The sequence below is a fragment of the Schistosoma haematobium genome, chromosome ZW (genome assembly GCF_000699445.3).
Source record: "Schistosoma haematobium chromosome ZW, whole genome shotgun sequence".
In the NCBI taxonomy this organism is placed as follows: domain Eukaryota; kingdom Metazoa; phylum Platyhelminthes; class Trematoda; order Strigeidida; family Schistosomatidae; genus Schistosoma; species Schistosoma haematobium.
The window spans coordinates 68,924,109-68,946,984 of record NC_067195.1 but is presented as its reverse complement, the minus strand read 5'-3'; the positions used below and the strand labels follow the sequence as shown (position 1 = coordinate 68,946,984).

The window sequence follows — 22,876 nt, the reverse complement described above, 5'->3', positions numbered from 1 at the left end:
ATTGTGAGACTTCTCAGCAATGAGCATCCACGGCCCCGTCCCGCGGTATATTATATAAAATTGCCAAATCACTACGTATATCGAAGACCTATAAAGTACTTAAATCTGAAATGAAATCACTTCATCCGACGATGTTCATGTTTCTTCTTACCTTTATTCTATCTTCTTTATTTTAAAAAAAAAACAAATTTAATCCAATATTAAAGAAATGAACTAATCAAATTACTAATGAACATGTTTAATGTGAAATATCAGTGGAACAGTTCATTGAAATCATAAATATCAAATGAGTCATTCTATTTATTCTACCACTTATTATAACATATTTATTGAAATCCTTATCTAGCTCAGTTATATTTATTAACTACACTACATCGGGTTTTTTTCTCTGTATATTACAATCGTCATATTTATTATTACATTTTTAAAAAATACATAGAATTACTGAGAAATTTATCGTCTCTACGGTAGATTAATAAGCTTTATATATATATATATATATATCCCAATATAATAAAACGTATATCCATTAGTCGTCTTGGCAACCGTTACAGTTATCGTATAGGTATCAGTAGACATTGTTAATAACGGTCATACTATTTAAGAAAGCAACTTTTTATGAAAAATATGGTTTCTTCTTATGAATATGTTTTTTTTTTGGTTTTTTTTTAAATATAAAGATCGAATGTTTTTTTAAGTTAATTGCCATAAAACTACTAAAGTCATTTAAAATTAAATTATAATGCCGAAAACCTTAGAAACCAAGTCTTTTTCTTCAATTTTACCGCAAGGAATATACAAAATCGATACAAAATGTTATTTTTTTCAAATTAGGCATTGTAAATGACTTGAATTTTTTTTGTCGACGTATTAGCAAATGTACACAATCCTTAACAATCAGAAATTCATGCACATTATAGATTTGGCTATTATAATAATGTCACGTGCTTTATTCACAAAGACTTATATTACTTAACTGTTATTTTCAGGATTAAAACTTGTTCAGTGTTTGTAAATGATGTAAATTACTCGTAGTTGCCTAGTTATTAAATCTTGTTACGAGTTTTTAGAACACATTAATCTCATCTGTATTTTCCATTGAAGCTTTCCCGATGAAAATTGTCTTACTTTAAGACGAGGAACTAACTTCTAAAAATGATAATAATAATATGTATTTTTGTTAAACATAATTCAAATTAACATTTGAGCTCAGTCAACTCAATCCGTATCACTAGCTATTATCGTTAGGTGACAATTCCATATTGAATTTAATGATGTTATCATTGGAAAACCAAACTAATATTCTCAGAACCTTAAACTACAAACCAAATTCTAATATTCAAATCCAAGGTTTTATAAAAATACACATTACCATCAGACTATATGATTTCTGCAACAACAAATTACTGAAAATATTTTCTCCTTCATAAAAATGGATGGTAACAAGCTTTTACATTTAATTACAAACAATGATTCAGATTATGTGAGTTAAAATTGACGACTAAAGAAATAAGGTAAACCACCCAATTCAATTTGAGGATACGATTGTTGTTTAGAATAATTTAGGCTATCAAAATTGGCTTATTTGTCAAACAATCAAACATATTTCTTACTATAATCCCACAAAAAATTGTTCTTTTAAGCTTCATAATAGTTACAAAACATCAGTCATAAAAGTGCATTATAATGGTTTACAACATGCCACTAGCCAACTTTCTTAGTTGATAAAGTGAGGGTGATTAAGAATGTTCCTTTATCTCGAATATTAATAAACCTAGATAAATATGTCCCAAGGATTTCGTAAGTAATCATGTGGTATGTGAGAGTATTTGATACTATATTAAGCTAATACTGCAGTTTCAGCCTATAACTGTCAGAGGCAATAGGTTTGTCAAGAAACTTGGTGAAAAAGAATAAACTCTACTGCATTTAAAGCCTTTCATTTACCGTTGAAATAGTTCATACTCGTATTATAATGCATCTAGTGGTTCACATTACATCACTAAAACTACTTGTCACACTGTTTTTAATCATTATATCAAATTCTCTTGTTCTTACTGTTCACCCCTTTCTTACATACAAACATAAGAAATAATCTTTTGTAATGTTCAATACATCAAAAACAAGCTATTTTTTACTACAACTTTGGATCATCAATGTCAAAAAGTGCTTTCGATTTCATCATAATAAATATAAGTAGACTTTGATAATGAATCATTTACAAATCTGTAATAAATCTATAATTTGTAACATTCCTACATACCTACACCTAAAAATCGTTACTAGTACATCACAATAAATGAGCATGATCTGAGTTTGTTTCTGTGTATCAAATAACGTTTTTTTTCAATTTGAGTATCTTCTAACTTGGTTTTGAAGATAAAACCAAAACTGACATAAGATTTTATTATTTAGATTTAAAACTTTCTACCCTTACTAACTAGTGTAAGGTCACACTTTTCATAACACTATATATTTTCTGATTTAGGAGAAAATAATGTTTTTTATTAATTGTTATTAACTAAAAATACATCCTGGTGAATACGAATAGGAAAATCCTTGATAATTAACAATATTTAATAGTTGAATTCATGAGTCAATTAAAGCTAGACCACCATAGAAAACCTGGAAGCAGTGGATGGCCGTTTCGTCCTACTGTGGGACTCCTCAGCAGTGCGCATCCACGATCCCGCTCGCGGGGTTCGAACCCAGGGTCCTCGGTCTCGCGCGCGAACGCTTATCCAACTGGACCACTGAGCCGGCATCCGATGGTGATATTTTCTATCATCAACCAATCCACGAAATTGCGCGACCAACTTCCGTTGTACTGAGGTAGATCCCTGTCTCTACCCAACACGGATTAGCCCCATTGGTCACGGCTTCTCACCAGAACTCCGAGAATTCTCTCACGAAGCTAGTCACTGGTGAGCACATGTTGATTACTAGTATAGGGGTTGTGGAGATTATTAAGTTTTGATTGAGATCATGAACCGATTGATGTTAGACCATCACAGGTATCTACCTCAGTACAACGGAAGTTGGTCGCGCAATTTCGTGGATTGGTTGTTGTTAGAAAATATCACCATCGGTTGCCGGCTCAGTGGTCCAGTTGGATAAGCGTTCGCGCGCGAGACCGAAGGCCCTGGGTTCGAACCCCGCGAGCGGGATCGTGGATGCGCACTGCTGAGTAGTCCCACAATAGGACGAAACGGCCATCCAGTGCTTCCAGGTTTTCAATTGTGATGGTCTAACATCAATCGGTTCATGATCTCAATCAAAAACTTAATAATCTCCACAACCCTTATACTAGAAATCAAGGTATTATTTTGTTCTAATATATTGGTCAATTCTTATCATATAAATTAATCATTAGTTTAGGCTATGTCCACTCTCTATCAAAAATTATTTATTGTAAAATTATAATGTTCTAGTAAAAAAAATATCAAGTAATTTCATTACTTATCTATAAATCTAGTCTACAATATGTAATCATATACCAAAATGTTAGTTCTCTGTTTACTCTTAATATTTTAATTTTATATTACAAAACAACGAACACACTTCGAAATACTTTAGTTCGTTTAAAAGAAAGAATCCTCTTTATGTAAACACAGAACTGTGTCTACAAATTAAGATGTATGGATTGTGATGCTTTCTATATTGGAAAGTCATTTCGTCAAACGTTGACTCGAGCCAAAGAACATATTTGGTACACAAAGAAATCACTTAATAACCTCGTAGAGCTGGATAGACTTTAAATTAAATCGGTGATAGCAGTTCATGACATTTTCAACAGCCACCAAATCAATTTCAAAATATTACAAAAAGGTTTTTCGAATTACAAAGAAAGGAGAGTATTTGAAGCGTTCCATATAATGCGTAATCCTATTGATCTCAATAGAAAAGAAAACCTTAGTATGCATCCTACGTGAACTATCTATCCTAGCCACCTAGTCTGATATTATTCATATTTCACGCTATTATCGTACATACAAATTAAACTCTATCCTTTCTCATCACAAAGGTCATACATTTTTATCATCCTCAACATTGCACGCATACGCACATATAAATTTACATACATGTCGCTTATGAATTACCTTGACCGAAATGACATAACATTGATTTGTCCACACCTGTTTTTTGCTTGATCTCATATAATATTCTCGCGTTTTTCCTTTGTACTATTTAAACTTGGATTAAATTTGATTTGGTTATTTATTCTCTGAAGAAGCGGCTTACATTAAGTCACGAAACATCACAAAATTTAATTTTTCTACTCATTGAGATATTACAAAAATACATTAATTTATTTCTTTTCATTTTATGTTTTTATAAGTGATTTTCCACAATGATCATCAATCTCAGACAAAATGTTCTGTTTATCTTTTGAATATTGAATAAATATTGGGGCATTTTATTGATTACTGTATGTATGTTCCAAACTGACTTTTCCCCTAATTTCATGTTTACGTTAATTATAATGACTTATATATTGAAGTTGAAATCGTTTTGAATTTAACTACCACACATAGTCTAGTAAATCATATTTCTTTAGAGAAAAGAAAAACGCCAAACATTATATAAGATAATTCACTTGATATTGTTTTACTTGAATCTTCCCATTGATGTTTTAGGACTGAAATTGATCAGTCTCTTATTGGCATATGTGCACACTGTGCGTATGCCTCGATATTGCCTTAATTTACAAGCATTATAAGCAAAGATGAATAGTGGCTAGCAGTGGAATCCAGGACGCGCGTTTCGTCCTGTTTGGGACTCGTCAGCTGGATGTACCTGCATCTCAGAGTTTATGTTCACTCTGGGACTCGAACTCAGTACCGTTCGCTTCAAACGAATTAAACTTCAACCCATTGCACAAGCAAGTGGCTATCAGGACTCAGTAGCTAAGTGGATAACGCGATGGCGTTTGAAGCGAACGGTACTGAGTTCGGGTCCCAGAGTGAACATCAACTATGAGATACAGGTACATTCAGCTGACGAGTCCCAAACAGGACGAAACGCGCGTCCTGGATTCCACTGCTAGCCACTGTCTATCTTTGCTTATTATATAAGATAGTTAGTTCATTTGTACAATTTGCTCAACCATTATTACATTGCATGCAAACACACAATACTATACTGAGACTCTGTGATTATGATTAATAAATCAATAAATTCAAAATGTCTGTCTTATAAAAATAATCGAAACTTACAATTTTGATTCTACTTGAAAAATTAATCAATAATAGATTACCTCAATCAATAAATCAAGTGTACAAAAGATAGAGATTTACACTGTAATCTTTAATAAAAAATCTGCTGATTTTGCCTTTGAATAAAATACTACTCGAAATAGTGATTAATATATCATTGGAAAACTATCAATTGTCGCAATATAGAATACATAGAATTCACAACTTTGTCGTGTTAATCAAGTAAACATATATACAAATGAAGTTCAAAGGAATAATAAACCACAAAATATGCAACAAATTTTCATTAATGAATAATTCTAAATTGTAAATCATAAAATAATACTCAGTCACAAGTAGTCTAGTAATCAACATCACGGAAACCTTTTCAAATGAAAAATTAAACATATGAGCGGTTTATAAAAAGTAGTTAATCTATAGCTTCGGGTTTATATAATATTTAACCAATGGAATTTCTTATGAGTCGGTCTGCTAACATTACCAATGTAGATGAAAAAGATCGTTTTATACCATAATTAAATTATAAACATCCATTATTCAGTTAAATATTATTTTAAAAATATTATATTTTATTATTCATGTCCCTATCTGATATAATTATTGCCGCCAACTAAGCTATCAGTTAGTTACATCATAGATCAGTGTTAACTGAGCGTATAGAAGACTAATGTAAATGGATATAAGAATATTACAGAGTTTCAGTTAACAATGTTCAAATAATTTCAACAGTTGAGATCATGAGTCAATTGAAGTTAGACCACCATAGAAAACCTGGAAGCACTGGATAGCCGTTTCGTCCTATTGTAGGACTCCTCAGCAGTGCGAATCCACGACCCCGCCTCGCGGGATTCGAACCCAGGATCTATCATTTTAGCGCCAGGCGCTTAACCAACTAGACCACTGAGCCGGCATCCAATAGTGTTAATGTCTAACTTCAACTAATCCACGAAACTGAGCGACACATCCACCATTGTTATCAGTGAGTTAATACTTCACAACGGAACTAAAGAGGACAAAATTTCGTGCAGTTTTAAGAATGGAAATAAATACTATCATAAAATGTCTTACGTATCTTTTAATTGTACATCATGAAATACTAATGAAAGACAGTGTTTCTTTCCTTAAAAATAGTTGATTAACTCATTTGTTTACTAAATAGATTGATTTGAATGTCATAGAAACTGGCTTAGAGACTTTATTATTTTTATTCATTTGTTCATTTAATTCATATACATATCGTCATGTTGCTCAGTTTTAATGCCAAAATTAAATTACTTTATAATATTATCGTTTGTAAAGTATTGTAAACTGAATGGTATTACGATAAGTAACTATTTACTTCATAAAAAGAAAAAAAATAGTTCGAAAAAAAATAACACAAAATTGAATTTCTCCTCAATGTTAAATTTACTGTATGGAATAAACTCCTCCTCCTCCTGCTTCCTCTCCCCTACCTACTTACGTCAATTTATTATTTTCCATTGTATTTTTAAAATCATTTAGTGAATCAATCCATGCTTAAACTATAAATGTCCACTATATTTATGTACGTACACATTTAGTGCTATTGTTTTGTTAGTTTCTATAGTCAATTTCAATCAAGAAATTTATTATCCTGTCTAAAATCATTAATATTGAAATAAAAGAAGCAAAGAAAGAATTAAAAAGTTAATTAATTAAAGGAGAGAGAAAAAGTGAATGATGAATAAAACTATGTTTTTGATATATATTTTGATTCTATGATTTTATACATAATTTTCAGAAATCTGTATAAACATACCACAATATGATGATGATAATAATAGTGTACACATATAAGCATTACATTTATAAAATATAAATGAGAATGTTTACGAAATTTTTTTTAAATGTATTATTATATCTAGAGCTTAGATTCTTAATGTACCATGTATAACTTGAGTAATTGAACGTTAGAACCCTTCAATTTGCAAATAAAAAAACAGAAGAAGAATGGAGAAAGTGCTTGTTAAGCAAGAATCAAATTGTACAGAAAACCATAGGTATTTATAGATATTAGCATTTGTTAAATCAACATTATAATTCAAGCAATCCGCAGATAGGCATATTATGTTACAGACCAATAGCATCATGCCATGTTAATATTCTAGAAAGCTCAATTTCATTCTCATTGGATGGAACTCTTTGACTCTTCTAGGGCCTCTAGAGGCTCCGTCGTATTTCTCAATAGCCGTCCCAACATGCATACATAGATTGAATACGCTAACTAGAATCTTTTGATTTAAACGAAAAATATATATTACATCTTGTTAAATATCCATACTTTAACGAACTTATGTGATTATCCTGGTCTATTAAACTTTATTAAAAAAATGCAAAATAAAATATTTATATCATATCTACACTACTGACTATCAACTAGGCTTATATCTTAATCGTCTAAAAAGAAATAAAAAGGAATACTCTTGTTAATTCAATTCATATAACGTCGAACGATGACTTGGAATGTACAATAATTATTAAGTTAACTAAGATTTATTTTATATAAATCTATATGAATGAATAAACAGGTAAGATTATAAGTTAAGGACAATTTTTGAGCAACAATAAAGTCACCTTGAGAATGTCCACCTAATAACTTGGACTAAATAAAGATTATGAAACAGTGGTAGGAATCACAATTATAATTTATAATTAATGATTAGTGAAAAGAATTAGATTTACAGTTTTCATCACAAACTGACATCAACTAAAATGTTAAAAAATTCTATTTATCCAAATGAATGAATCAATTTTTGAGCCAAAATCAATGAACTATTTTCTTATATCTGATTGGTTCGTTCATAAATTATAGTCTCACCAATAAATATCATTACAAAAAAGCCTTTTCAAAAAGAAATGAAATAGTTTAGCTGTATTATACATAAAGAATAGATTACTATTAGTTTTTTTTGGCATACCTTGCTAATAAACCGAACACCTAATTAATTAACAAAGAAATATTGAAATCATTATACTCATTCTAACTAATATCATTACTAAAAGACTAATATTTGAACGAAGAATATTCCTTTCAAAGAAATTCTCATCAGATTATATAGTTATACATACAAATTAATAATCCGAAAAATGATCAGGTTAAGGGTAAAGTACATCGTTTAAACCATGTGAATTTACGATTGTCAAACAAATCAGAATAAAATTGTTAATATTGATATGACTTAAATGGAATATTAAATTGAATCATCATATATGTTAGGTGAAATTTAAGATCTATGATCCGAATAAATATAGGTTAGATAGGGTGGGAGAAGTAATAGTGCAATTACAATTCGATCAAATGTTTAGTGGAACGCTATATTGTGTGAATAATTAATAAGACATAATAAGGAGGAATGAATGGGAAGTGAATGAATCATATATTGGCGAGATTAACAATGATGTTTAATCAATAGCAATAATAATAATAATACAAAGAATACAATGAATAAAGATAACAGAGCATATTACATTTGACTACGAAAGTTCGTAAGTACAACAGTCAAATTAGGTCATCCATAGCTAAAATTACTATTGAATAATTGGCCTTGAGATTGACCATGAGAGGAGGAGTGGTTGAAGACATTTCTTATGTTCGCATAGCTCCAGTTTCTTCATCCGGATGGCTACTGCTTTAGTCGTTTGAAGGACTTTTGAGTCTGACATGTTTTGGCAAAATTTACTGACCCTATAAATAATTGAAAAAGATTGGTTTATACTGGCAGTATGACCAGTTTGTACTAAATGGGCCAATATCCAGCCGTTCACTTTCTTCATCAAACCTTTGTTTAGCTACACTGGGAGGTGTTCGTGAGCACGAAAATGTAAATGCCTAAAACTTCAACCAATATAGCTCGCTTCACGGGAGCATTTGAAATGATAAATACTAAATGATGTGGTTATTGTAGGTAATTCTTCTTTTAACCTCAGTGTCACTATTGGACGGGTAGAAAACACTAATCGTAGTTCTCCGGCGTTAAAAGATTTCTATATTTTGTCCTGCGTAATCTCTGAGTTACAACAATATTTATCATTGTAATTTTATTAATATTAGAAAATAATTAACCAACAACGTTTTATTTATATTTGAATTCTAATTTTTTTTGAATTGTTGTTGAAATTTTTCAATGATTTAAGTTTTAATGGGCAAATTAACTTACAGTAATATTGTGTACGTGTTTAAAAGATACATACTTATTGGCGACTATTTTCAAAATGTTGAATGAATAATAGAATGTTATAGAATTGGGAGAGGTAATTATCTTCCTTATGTTATTATAAATGTGATTAAATATACTTTTATCCTCTTTCTTTTAACATATCACTGTTGTTAATATGACCGTTTCTAGTAATGATTAGTTATGTTATTTATTTATATTCTGTTTTATTGAAATAATATTAGTTAGCTAAGATGAAGTTAAAAAAGGAGTCAGTTTTCTAGTAGAATTTATTTCAGAGAAAATAGTTCTTCACCATAATTGCAACGCAAATTTCATTATCCTTTTCCTTGTATATATATATATGAATTAATTCCTGTCTGAAAATTAGTTGACTGTCAAAGAACATCACATGACAATGTTATATTCGTGAAACTGAGTTCTTGCTTTACGATATGTATCTCAACAACAAGAAATGTTGACATGAAAACTGAAAAAAGTCTGTATTTGAAATGATACAAGTTATTAAGCAAATTGATAATTTCGAGTAAATTGAGCATTGGATAGATTGTTATAAATAAATAATATAATTGTAATATCCTGATGAGTAGAAAAATATTCTCTAAAGAAGTGGCTTACACTAAGTCACAAAACGTCAGAAAATTTAGTTTTTCTACTCATTAGGATATTACAAATATATTATTTATTAAGCGCATTATCTTCATTGTAATTATGAATAATAGTGTTTCAATACTCAGTTAGTATGTGGTTGATATAACTAGTAACCGTTTAAGTCATACTAATTTGAATCAGGGATATATGAAACTTTACCGAAAATTAAGTGAATCACTATACATAAACCACAGTGACATATTTTCTAATGATCACCCTGGGAAATTAATCATTTTCGATTTTGATTGAGATCATGAACTGATTGATGTTAGACCACTATTGAGAACCTGGAAGCACTGTGTGGCCGTTTCGTCTTATTTTGAGACTCCTCAGCAATGCGCACTCACGATCCTGCTTGCGAGATTCGAACCCAGGGCCTTTGGTCTCTCATTAGAGAAGCCGTGACCAGTGGAGCTAATCCGTGTCCGGTAGAGACAGGTATCTACATCAGTACAACGGAAGATGGTCGCACAATTTCGTGAATCGGTTGAGGTTAGACATTAACACCACTGAACACCAGCTCCGTGGCCTAGAGATTAGGCGTTCGCGAGCAAGGCCGAAGATCTAGGGTTCAAATCCTGCGTAGGGCATCGTTGATACGCACTTCTGAGGATTCCCACAATAGAACGAAACGGCCGTCCAGTTTTTCCAGGTTTTCAATGGTGGTCTAACATCAATCGGTTCATGATCTCAATCAAAAACTTAATAATCTTCATAACCCCATACTGATATTTTCAATTTTTCGTTGTAAATAATCTACATTTTAGGGAATTGAGACTTAGATAAATACAAAGTCAGAAGAATATGAAATTTATTACAAAACATTTATGATTTTTCATTCCTGATGGTTGAAAACTTGAAATGGTATAACCTCCTTATTTATTACGGATGCATCTACTGAGTGTTATGGTGTGTACAGATAACGATCTCATAATCCAATAAACTGAATATTACGTAATGATCAATCAGAAAGAATATCTTTTTGGTCAAGGCAGAACATTACCATAATTATCCTTTCAGAACATTTTATATTATTTATCACGTCCTCTTCTTTTACAGTATCTCAACTTTAAAGGGATTTCTAGTATAAACTACAAGTTACTATCATTAAACCTTATCAAGAGTAAAACAGTTTTACTAATACAGACAAATAGTTTAATAATTTTTACATATTTCCTTACATTTTGCAAAGTATTCTAGTCTACAAATAGACAGATAATTTAAATGTTATATTATCCGAATTTTTGGCAGCGCAAAAATTAAAATCAAGTATTTATGTGTGATGTCGGAGATTACTTGTAGCTTATGAAAGGACTGCCTTTTCTATTCATCTCTGAGAACATAACACTTTAGACAGATTCTCTCGATGTTACATTGGTAAATATTAACAAGTCGATCAAATTCGACAGAACTAACTTAACAAAAGATCTCAGTGATTTTGTTAGCCATTATAATTTATGAATAATCTGAAATTGATGCGACAGACATTCACTATTTAACTGACGTATAATCTTTAATCTCAGTGATTCAATGATATTTGAGTGATGATTACACAACTTATCTGATAATTTTGTTTATTTATAAGAAATTTATGTTTTTCTTGACATTTTTATAATTTATCATATTTATGTTTATACATTTCAGGTCCGGCAAAAATAATTGAACCTCCAAGTAATGTAAAAGTAATTAGCGGTGAAACTGCTCTGTTCTTCTGTCGAGTAAATGGAAATCCAACTCCTACAGTAAATTTTCTTCTTGATCGTCAAGTAAGCCGACCAGCACCTGGTGTTGGTGGCGTTTTGAATATTCCAGATGGGAGTTTATTGCGTTTAACTAAAGTACATCGAGGACAAAATGGTTTACAAGTTCAATGTATAACACGTAATCATGTTGGAGGTGATAGTGCGTCAGCTTATTTAACAGTTTATGATACTAATGATCGTAAGTGAAGTTAATGAAAATCTTAACCTGCTTTCATTTAGTTTTTTATACTTGAACACATAATCCTTTTCTTCCTACTTTTATTACTGATACATAATAAATTATTCTCTGTAGCTTACCATCAGATTTCGATAAAATACCACAAATAATCTTTTGGAAGATTATGACAATTCATCTTGAAAATTGACTGACATTTGAAAACAAACCTAACCATTATTTTCGCTGATGCCATTTAATATACGTTATATTCAGTTAAAAATTTACTAGCGAGACAATAATTTATAGATGAATCAATCAGGTATAACATAAAAGGTCATCGACTTTGGTTCAAAAATTCATTCATTCATTAGGATAAATAGAATTTTTTAACATTTTAGTTGATTTCAGTTTGTGATGAAAACTGTAAATCTAATTCTTTTCACTAATCATTAATTATAAATTATAATTGTGATTCCTACCACTGTTTCATAATCTTTATTTAGTCCAAGTTATTAGGTGGACATTCTCAAGGTGACTTTATTGTCGCATAAAGGTCGCCCTTACATTGTAGTCTCACGAAGTTGCCTTAAAACTTAATAAGAAGGATTATAGTCACGTGTTTATCCGATGGAATGAGAGTTTTCATGATAAACTATTGTCAAAGGAAGACTCAATGCAAGCTATTAATCAATGGACAAATAATTTATCCCGGGTTAGGACACTGACTGTGCTCAATCTCCATCTTGCTAGCAAATGAAACTCAAAACTTCAGATTTCGAGATTTCAATGTTACCTTTAAATCACTGAGTTAAATTCCAAAGGTCCATATTTTGAATATCTATCAGCTGTTGTTGTGACTTGATTGAACTTTTCTAAGTATGTACAGCTTTTTAGAACATATACTTTGTTTTAACTAGTTTCTGAATATTAGCTAGAAGTCAGCAAACAAATTTAGTATAATACATTGCAGATATATCAAATGTAAGACATCTAATCAGAAGTAGACTTTTCACATGCTACATTCTCATTTCCATTGTTTGAACACAGCATTTTCATAGAAGTGTGGGATTTTCTGTGAGATTCAAGATATCTCTGTTGTTAGAATATATCATCATGCTAATTGATATATTTTATATCATACAATCTTTTCAAACCTGATTTCAGATTGTGATCGATCGTTTCATCATATTAAAAATCCCATTCGGTTCATATACATTGATATCATTCCAGTTTGAAGATTTTATGTTTAAAGGCGTGTTATGTCTTCTGGAACTGACATTATTCGCTATCTTTATTCTCCATAACCCCAGTAGACATTAATAAGCGAGGACAAAGAAGAAATAAGGGTTGATTTAATGAATCTCTAACAGAAGTCCCTTTATGATATTTTGAAATAATATTTTTTATTTGCTTTAGAAGTTGTCTTATTTCACTAACAAAAGAAATAAAAATGTACACATCCACAAAAATGGTATTACTGATATTGAAAAAAGTAGTCTGTCAGTGACTGGTCGTTGTTGTAAAGAACAAGGAGCACCTGAGTGTTAGTTTTTTATAGCATGGTAATTCTCAATATAGCAAATTGGTTGAACCTAGCAATGTAAGTCATCGGGTGCCGGCTCAGCAATTCAAAGGTTAGGGCTCTAGGTTCAACCCCTGCTAAATTCATAGATGCTCAGTGCCCGAGACTCCCATATTAGAACGAAATAGCTGTCTATTGACTTCTGAGTTTCATTCGCTTTCTATCTAAAATCTGTGATAAACACCAACTGTGACATTCAACAATCTGAACAACACCCTATAAGAGAAACTAATAGTAAAGCAAAATGTCAAGATAATCGATCAAACGTCATGGTTACGAACGTTTTAAAGAAATTTTTAAACTTCCAACGACTACTCACATGAGATTTTTCTAAATTAACGAACTTTCATGATAAAAATGCTCAGTTACTGAATGATTTCATTGATAAGAATACATAACGACGATATGAAAAATAGATCATTCGATTCTAAAGCAGTGATGTGATGTAATTTTACAACATTAGATTTCATTAAGTTCAGAATGAATTTCATTGCTATGAAATTCTTTCATTCAAAACTAAATTTGATTAAGCACATGTATATTTTATATGTAAACCATAAATCATTTTTCAAACACACAGGGAACTTTCAATTGCTTTAATGTTATTACACTAAATAATTGAGTTTTCATAATGGTTAATTTATTGTCAATAAATCAAATTAAAACACTTTTTATTCTACACAATACTGCTATTTTTGTTTAAAAAAAGTGAGAAAAAACAGAACAATGAGATATATGTTTTTCACCTTTCTACTCAAAATCTAAACATATCTATTGTTGTAAATAACAAAAGATCAATTAATTTTACTGTGTTATAAATAATCCAGGACAGAGTTGAGCAGCCTATGCTCCTCCATAAGGAGTAACAGGCGTAAGTCAGTAAGTAAGTAAGTAAGTGTAATAAATAAATACACATATCATTTATTACACTAAATGTTTTAAATCAATACCTTGTTTTATTAACTCTTCTCTTTGAAATCCAATACCCTACCTAATTTCAGAATTATAATTGATTTGAATGGTAGAAAGTTTGATAATAATTGCTTCAAAACTGATCATTTTACTCTTATTTTCTTTTGCCAAAATTATACTAATTACAAACTCATATATTATATATATATATATATATATATATATATATATATATATATATATATAATGCAGCATTTATTAAACGGTGAAATTTCTCTGAAAACTTTAGTGATTACAAATATAATTTGTAAATGAAAATAATTTTAAAAGTCAAATAACTAAGTTTATTGGTTTTAGTATCGGAAGGGTTTTTGTGGAGATTGTAGCAATTTCAATAGTTGAGATCATGAGACAGTTGAAGCTAGAACACCATAGAAAGTTTGAAAGCACTGGACAGCCGTTTCGTCCTATTGTGGGACCCTCAGCAATGCACATCCGGCTCAGTGGTCCAGTTAGTTAAGCGCCTGACACGAGACTGGCAGGTCCTGGGTTCGAATCTCGCGAGGCGGGGTCGTGAATGTGCACTGCTGAGGAGTCCCATAATAGGACGAAACGGCTGTCCAGTGCTTTCAAACTTTCTATGGTGGTCTAACTTCAACTGACTCATAATCTCAACTATTGAAATTTTTTCTTTTTCTTTTTTGGCTATTGAATAAATAGAGTAATAATTTAAATCAATGAAATATAATCGTTACAATTAAGTATATATATGAAAAAAGTACTTTCGAATGTACTACAAATGTAATTTTTATTTTTGATAATCATTAAAACCAAAGTATTCAGCCATATTATTATTATTATTATTAATCCTTTTCGGGTTTTTTTTTCTAAAAAAACATATAAAACACTGACAGATGGTGAAAAAGGAAACGTTATCAGAAAGATCAGGTCCCTTTTATTTAACGTTAAGTCATATGAACAAGTAGTGATAATATGGTATTATTGATTAGTACTCGTTTCATAATTCCTTTTTTTCAGAATAAATCACGGAAATGAATCAGTAATAATAATAATAATAATTAAACTTAAAGTATATTTTGATTAAGATCACGAACCGATTGATGTTAGATCACCATTGAAAATCTGGAAGCAGTGGACGTCCGTTTCGTTCTATTGTGGGACTCTTCATGATCTCAATCAAAAACCTAATAAGCTCCACAACCCCCATACTGTTAAAGTATATCATCTAGAAATATAATTATGATGTTTGGTACTGTGTAATCGATATGTGTAAAATAATTCAGTATAGATTCACTTGATATTGTCTATTTTAGTTTACAAGTGTTATAAGCAAAGATGGATGATGGCTAGCAGTGGGATATAGGACGCACGTTTCGTCCTATTTGAGACTCGTTAGTTGAATGTACCTACATCTCGGAGTGAACATCAATTCTGAGATGTAGGTACATTCAGCTGATGAGTACCAAAATAGGACGAAACGCGAGTTTTGAATTCTACTGCTAGTCATTATCCATCATTGTATATAATTCTATTTAAAGCAGTTTATCTATTAAGTTAAAAAAATCAAACATAATAATGATAAACGTAAATGATGAAAATTATCTATATTGATGGTAGAAAATCTCTTGATGAAGATAAGATAAGACTGTTTTTGTTTTTACAAAAAAAAACTAGACGTTTCACTGTGAGAACATACTTCTCCATTAAATGTGAAATATTTAATTAATTGACCAGATCATGTATGATTGTATAAAATAGTTTGGTAAAGTAACTGATGTTTATTGACAGATAGTTCCCATTAAAACATTAAAAATAAAAAGACATGAAGTTCAGCGAAGGGATGGATTTTCAACGAATCTATTATCAAACTGTACGATCGTAAATATATGGATACTAGAACACATCTCAGTTTGGTTCTACAAAGGTTACAGGGAAGCAGTTAGGAATTCTATACTTGAACACCTAATCGACTGTAATCATTCTATGGATTCACGGTTTGACTTTAAGGTTGCATACCTGATTCGTTCAAATCTACCTAGATTTCTTCGTATTCAACTTGTAAAAATAGCCGAAGCTCTTACCATCCATGAGATCAAGCCAGAACTATGAATATAAAGGAAGTATATCCTATCATTATCGTTACCTTGACCTTAATTAATCTTATTGTTATTACTGCATTCCTCTTTACTTGTGTCTTATATTTTCATTATTTTATTTATAAATGCTCATCATATTATCTTTTTTATTTTTACACCTCTATGACCATTAATTAATCATCTTATTACATTCACTAAATCTAAATCCATTGTTATTATTCGTATTACGTAATCTAGTGTTATTATCTTTCTATTAAGTCATCTTGCTTATTTGTGTTCACATTTCCTCACGGAATTAGTACTTTAACAAAAAGATTTGATATATATGTGATTGTACAGTTTGATAGTAAATTCTTACAGTTGAGATCATGAGTCAATTGAAGCTAGGCCACCATCGAGATAGTAACTCATTGTTGTCAATGATAGATGTGTCACTAAATTTCGTGGATTATTTAAGGTTAGACATTAACACCGTTTGATGCCAGCCAGCTCAGTGGTCTAGTGGTTAAGCGCTCGAGCACGAGACTCATGAGTTACGGGTTCGGATCCCACGAGGCGGGGTCGTGGACGCAATAGGACGAAATGATTGTCCAGTGCTTCCAGGTTTTCCATGGTGTTCTAGCATCAATTGACTCATGATTTCAACGAGTGAAATTTCTAAAAATCTCCACAAAACCCATTCTGATAATAATAACCACCTGCTTACTAGTAATTGAATTCAGGAGATACTCCTGGAGTTCTAGTGAGAAGTCGTTACCAGTAGAGTTCAAACAGGTCTATTGTGAGATAGGAACTCACTGAAGACAATGGTGCACGGTGGCGCAACTTTGTGGATTGGTTGAAGTTAGACATTAACACCGTTGGATGCCGGCCGGTTCAGTGGTCTAGTTGGTTAAGAGCCTGGCGCGAAACTGATAGGTCCTGGGTTCGAATCCCTCGAGGCGGGATCGTGGATTCGCACTGCTGAGGAGTCCCACAATAAGACGAAACGGCTGTTCAGTGCTTCCAGGTTTTCCATGGTGGTGTAGCTTCAATTGACTCATGATTTCAACAAGTGATACAGATTATTTATTTATTTGTTTGTTTGAACACATAAGTATTGATACAAAGGGGTACCGAATACATATGCTCTATATATGTCACTTGATTTGTGCGTGAGCTCTAATACTGCCCGGGTGCTCACTAAATAATACTCCTAAACCATAAATATATATTTATTATTGATGACTTAATAACTTCACTGAGAGAACGCTACTTTGGAATTTATGAATAAATCTTATAAATTTACAGACACAACTTCACGATTATTTAAATAAAGATGGTAACTTTTATTCATCTTTAGAAGTTTACGTAACCAGTTTTGTAGTAATTGAAATTTCTAAACAATTTCTAACTTAGTGTCTTACTATTTTTCAATGAACCATTTATAATTTATCAAAGCATTTTAAAGAAGGAAACATTAATATGATATATTTATGATTATTGTAGGTATACCTGATGGTTATCCAATTATACATGTACCACCAAAAGCTAGTTCTGCATCTGTTGGTGATGTGGCCAGAATGGATTGTGAAGTATCTGGTCATCCACAGCCTACAGTAGTTTGGTTAAAAAATGAAATTCCTATTCAAACAACCGATAAACGTATCACATTTGTTGGTAAGTAGAATTAAATAAATGTTATTTAATGAAATCATAATAATTACAGTGATTGGTTTGTTTGATTATTCAATTCATTGATATATTATTCAAAAAGCAACGAATTTTTAAAGAAATTTCTCATGCTATTCCTAGGTGAGCATTCCTAAGATCATGGTTAGTTATTCAGGTAATAATATATCCAATATTCAGATAATTAAAAACATATGAATAGCATGTATAGTGATAACCAGATCTGTTCACCATTAATTAAGTACAAAAGTTGCAAGCATTCTAATTTTTCTTATTTTGTACTTAATGCCAATGATGTACCAGCACTTAAATGTAACATTATACATAACCAAATGTTTTTGCAGTCATTTATAGACATTTGACAATAGAAATAAAGTTTCTAATGAAAGGATATTAAAAAGGCTAGGAAATTGTGTCCTAAATATACATCACAATTCAATGTCGTATATGACACAATAATAAAGTAAATTGTTATGCTGTTACCCAGACATTTGATGCAAATGTATTAATTCATGTTTATAAATTCTAAATTTCACATAATATATTAGGTTTTATCTAAAACAATTCTACTAAACAGTCTAATGACTGGAGACAAAATCACCAGGAAAAGGCTTGACATATAATGTCTTAACAGAATATTTACTTACTTACTTACTTACTTACTTACACCTGTTACTGCCAATGGAGCATAGATCAACATTCTCCAACTCACTCTGTCCTGGGCCTTCCTTTCTAGTTCTATCCAATTGTTGTTATTTCTTCTCATGTCTGCATTTCTCGACGGAATGTATACTTTGGTCTTTCTCTTCTCCTTTGGCCTTGGGGACTCCATGTAACGGCTTGCCTTGTGACGCAGTTGGGTGTTTTCCTCAATGTGTGTCCTATCCACTTCCAGTGCTTCTTCCTGATTTCTTCCTTCGCTGCAATCTGGTTTGTTCTCTCCCATAGTAGGTTGTTGCTGATAGTGTCTGGCCAACGGATCTGAAGTATTTAATGTAGACAACTAATAATAAACACTTATATCTTTTGGATGATTGATTTCGTAGTTCTCCAAGTTTCTGCCTCATATAATAGAACTATCATGACATTTGTATCGAAAATTCTGACTTTGATGTACTTTTGTGTATTCTTGTAAAATAAGAGACTAACTTAGTCAACTCCTCATTTCTGCAGCAGTTTGGAAGACTCTCCCGGTCTCCCACATTGTACGAGCATCCCATGTACCTAAATAAATGGTTGCTCTGGTTGTCAGAAAGGGCATTGGCCTCGTGACTTCCGAAGGAACTCGGCTTTCATCATGAGGCGTCATTGTTCTTCTAAACGAAGACCTTCTGACTCCCAGGATAGAGTTTAAAAAATTCGAATAATTTTTTTCTGGTGAGTGTTTTTTAACGAGTTAGTTTTCTGTGGGATGGGGTCGCTAACCACATGTCCAACCCTCCTCCTTTATTCGGGCTTGGGACTGGCAGTAGCCCTCTGAGGGACTCCAGGCGGAGTTAATCTAATCAACAACCATATATTTTTACTCTGTTTTATTCGATCATGAGAAATTGAAGAAAGTCTTAAATTTTCTTTTTTTTTACATGGAAAAAAATATGTAACTGAGTAAAAAATGAATTTATATTCATTAGAATGTCCCCATCTAACTGGAAAACGTTAACATAATAGCCTTTGTCTGTTTTTTTTATATTACAATATGAAACTTATTTTAAAATGAGGAGAAAAAACTAAATTAGTGAAATGGTAATGCTTTTAAGGTGTAGACTTTTATTATTTTTAAATTTGACTAAATCATAGAATAGTTTATTACTAAATAAAAATTAATCACATGGTATCGGATTTTAAAGTTGAAAAGGTAGGATGTTAAGTAATAACAATAATAATGAGGTGACTTCAACAGAATAGTATAATATTGGATAAAGGGTTGTGGTGATTGTTGAGTCTGACTAAAATCATGATCCGGTCTGTGTTAAACCATGACTGAAAATTTGTAAGCATTGGATGCCTGTCTTACCGTATTATGGGACACTACTATGGCAGTATGGATCTATCATCACGCGCGCGGTAATTGAACCAAGGATCTTCGGTTTCATACATGTTTAACCTTTAGAGAAAGATATAATAAACTTACTCTGCAAAATGGTGTTAGTTAAAAAAATTTTGTCTATCAGTGACAGATATCAACAATAAACCTGATAAATATCTCATCTCATCTTGAATGTACTATTTGGAGTGAACATCATTTTGGTTATACTCCATTTTTGTGCCAAATTCTGTTCGTAACTGTAATAAATAAAACTTCATCTTGTACTGGTGACTATGAATTCTAAGAACAAAATTACTAATACAATCATAAATATCATAATAGTCATTTGTGTAGTTTTAATTACTCAAAATTACTTTTGACTTTCATTGTTACATTTGATTAATTGTTCAATTATTTAGAAAGTCTACATATAGAATATTTAAATAGATTCTAACTATTCTTCGGGTAATATTCATAACTTATATGGATCATCTTCCTATCAGTAATTTTAGTAATTTAATCTAAATTATAATCGACTTTTCATTATTTTCAAAAAAAATGTTTTTGTAATCACTAAGTTACTAACAGAAGTTAAAGCCATACATCAAATAATATTTATGTGTGAAATTATTCATCATACTTACGGAGATTAATTTGAAAAGGATCATTCATTTAACATAAACGAGATTCAAAGATTCAAATATTGATCATGTAAATGTTGAAAATTTCACTTCACCATAGTGTTTCACTACATTCAATTAAAGGGGTTTATTAACGTCAATAGTTAAGAGATATCATAATAAAATTTTGAATAACATATTAACATTCTTTCTCACTGACTTCATATTCTAAAGGAAGGAAGCTTAGAAGTTTTATGAAGAAAGCTACCCATACTTAAATAAATGAGAATATTTTAGATTCATTAGTATATTACTGTCCTGCGATTATTTAAAATGTATTTATTCATACATTTTGATATTTGAACATTAAGAACAATCAACCTAAGTTCAATGTTCTAATTACTTTCACATATTCAGGGATAGGTCTTCTTTCATATTTCCCTAATATCATGTTGTTAAGTTAACTATGTATTATATTTCTGCAAAATATTTATGTTATTTTCTATAATAAGATTCATTTTTCATTAATATTCGCTTAGGAATAAATCTGTAACTTACATCCACACTATATTTTAGTAATAAAATCTGGAATTACGTCTATCAGCTTTCATTCTGCTTAATTTGATAAACTTATATAGATATAGATATATATTCAGTGTTGTATTTATTAAGACTGATCAATCAATTAACCTTTTCAAATGATGTAAAGAGTGTCAAATTGATTTATTTTTCCTATTTTCGTAATAAATCAATGTTACACAACATCGTAAAAAATAATTTTTAAAGAATACAATCCATTTCAAGTACGTAATAAACCGTTGACATCAATCTTTAATCTATAAAATAAATAATAAAGAAAAATTTCCGACAAATGAAACTAATTCGTCGTATAGTTTTATAACTTCCTTTTCTTTTTTTCTTTGAATAAATAAAAAGAATAAAATAAAATAGAAATATCAGTTTAAGGGTTGTGGAGATTGTTAAGTTTTTGATTGAGATCATGAACCGATTAATGTTAGACCACAAATTGAAAACCTGGAAGCACTGAACCACCGTTTCGTCCTGTTGTGGGATTTCTCAGCAGTGCTCATCCACGATCCCGCTCGCGGGATTCGAAACAAAAATAGTAATTCAAAAAAAACTTATAAAAATAAAACTACTTTCTCAAATATTTTCAATGTGTTACCTAGACAGATCTATCAGTCAGTCAGTCAGTCAGTCAGTCAGTCAGTCAGTCAGTTACAACGTAAGACCAAGCATATACATGCATCGGTCCTCTAAAAGCGTCTGATAGCACTCAAGACAGATTTATATATATTTTTTAATTCTATTTTTTTTAAATAAATAAATACCTCAAAATATATAGAGAACAAAAATTATACAAATGAAAAATGGAAAAAAAGAATGACATACAGAATAAATCGGAAGTTAACATATTCTTTTCTCTCTTTTTTTTCTTTTTTTCTTATTTTTTTTTATCAACTTCTCACTTTCAAAGTAATTTATATTTTGTTTAAAAAGTTCAATTAGAGACATCAGATTAATAATCTTGAATTTTGATTGTTTTTTATTTTTTTTTAAATTTTTTTATTTACGCGCTCTTTTCTTACACATTGAATGTTTTCTAATAAAACAAACAAACATTGAAATTAGATTTAAATATTATTAAATATTAAATGTATAAAGTAAATGAACTAATGAAATATTAATGGATTTCATATACAAACTGATTAAGAGGTCATTTGAAAAAAGTTTTATTTATTATTTAAATATCCTGTAATATGCGTGTTACACTAATATCTTTAATTTTAATCATATGTACCTTTTTTTTGTTTTTTTTAATACCTGAATTATGTCAAGAGGAAGTTGAATGTTTTATTCTATTTATATGATTGAATTGTAAATCATACCTTAACACAGTTTAATGACCTATTCATTTGATATATTTATAGTCATCAGTATAAT

At 30.7% G+C, this 22,876-nt stretch overlaps 1 protein-coding gene across 2 annotated transcripts in view; it reads left to right on the top strand.

Moving 5' to 3' along the window:
- MS3_00004247 (uncharacterized protein) overlaps positions 1 to 22,876 on the top strand; it is a 230,582-nt gene that overhangs the window by 77,127 nt on the left and 130,579 nt on the right. For both annotated transcript variants that reach the window (XM_051212142.1, XM_051212143.1), the window contains 2 exons: positions 11,708 to 12,004; positions 18,083 to 18,253. In XM_051212142.1, the coding sequence (XP_051072289.1) occupies positions 18,157 to 18,253 (97 nt within the window). In that variant the 5' untranslated portion in view covers positions 11,708 to 12,004; positions 18,083 to 18,156. The remainder of the gene's footprint in view (positions 1 to 11,707; positions 12,005 to 18,082; positions 18,254 to 22,876) is intronic.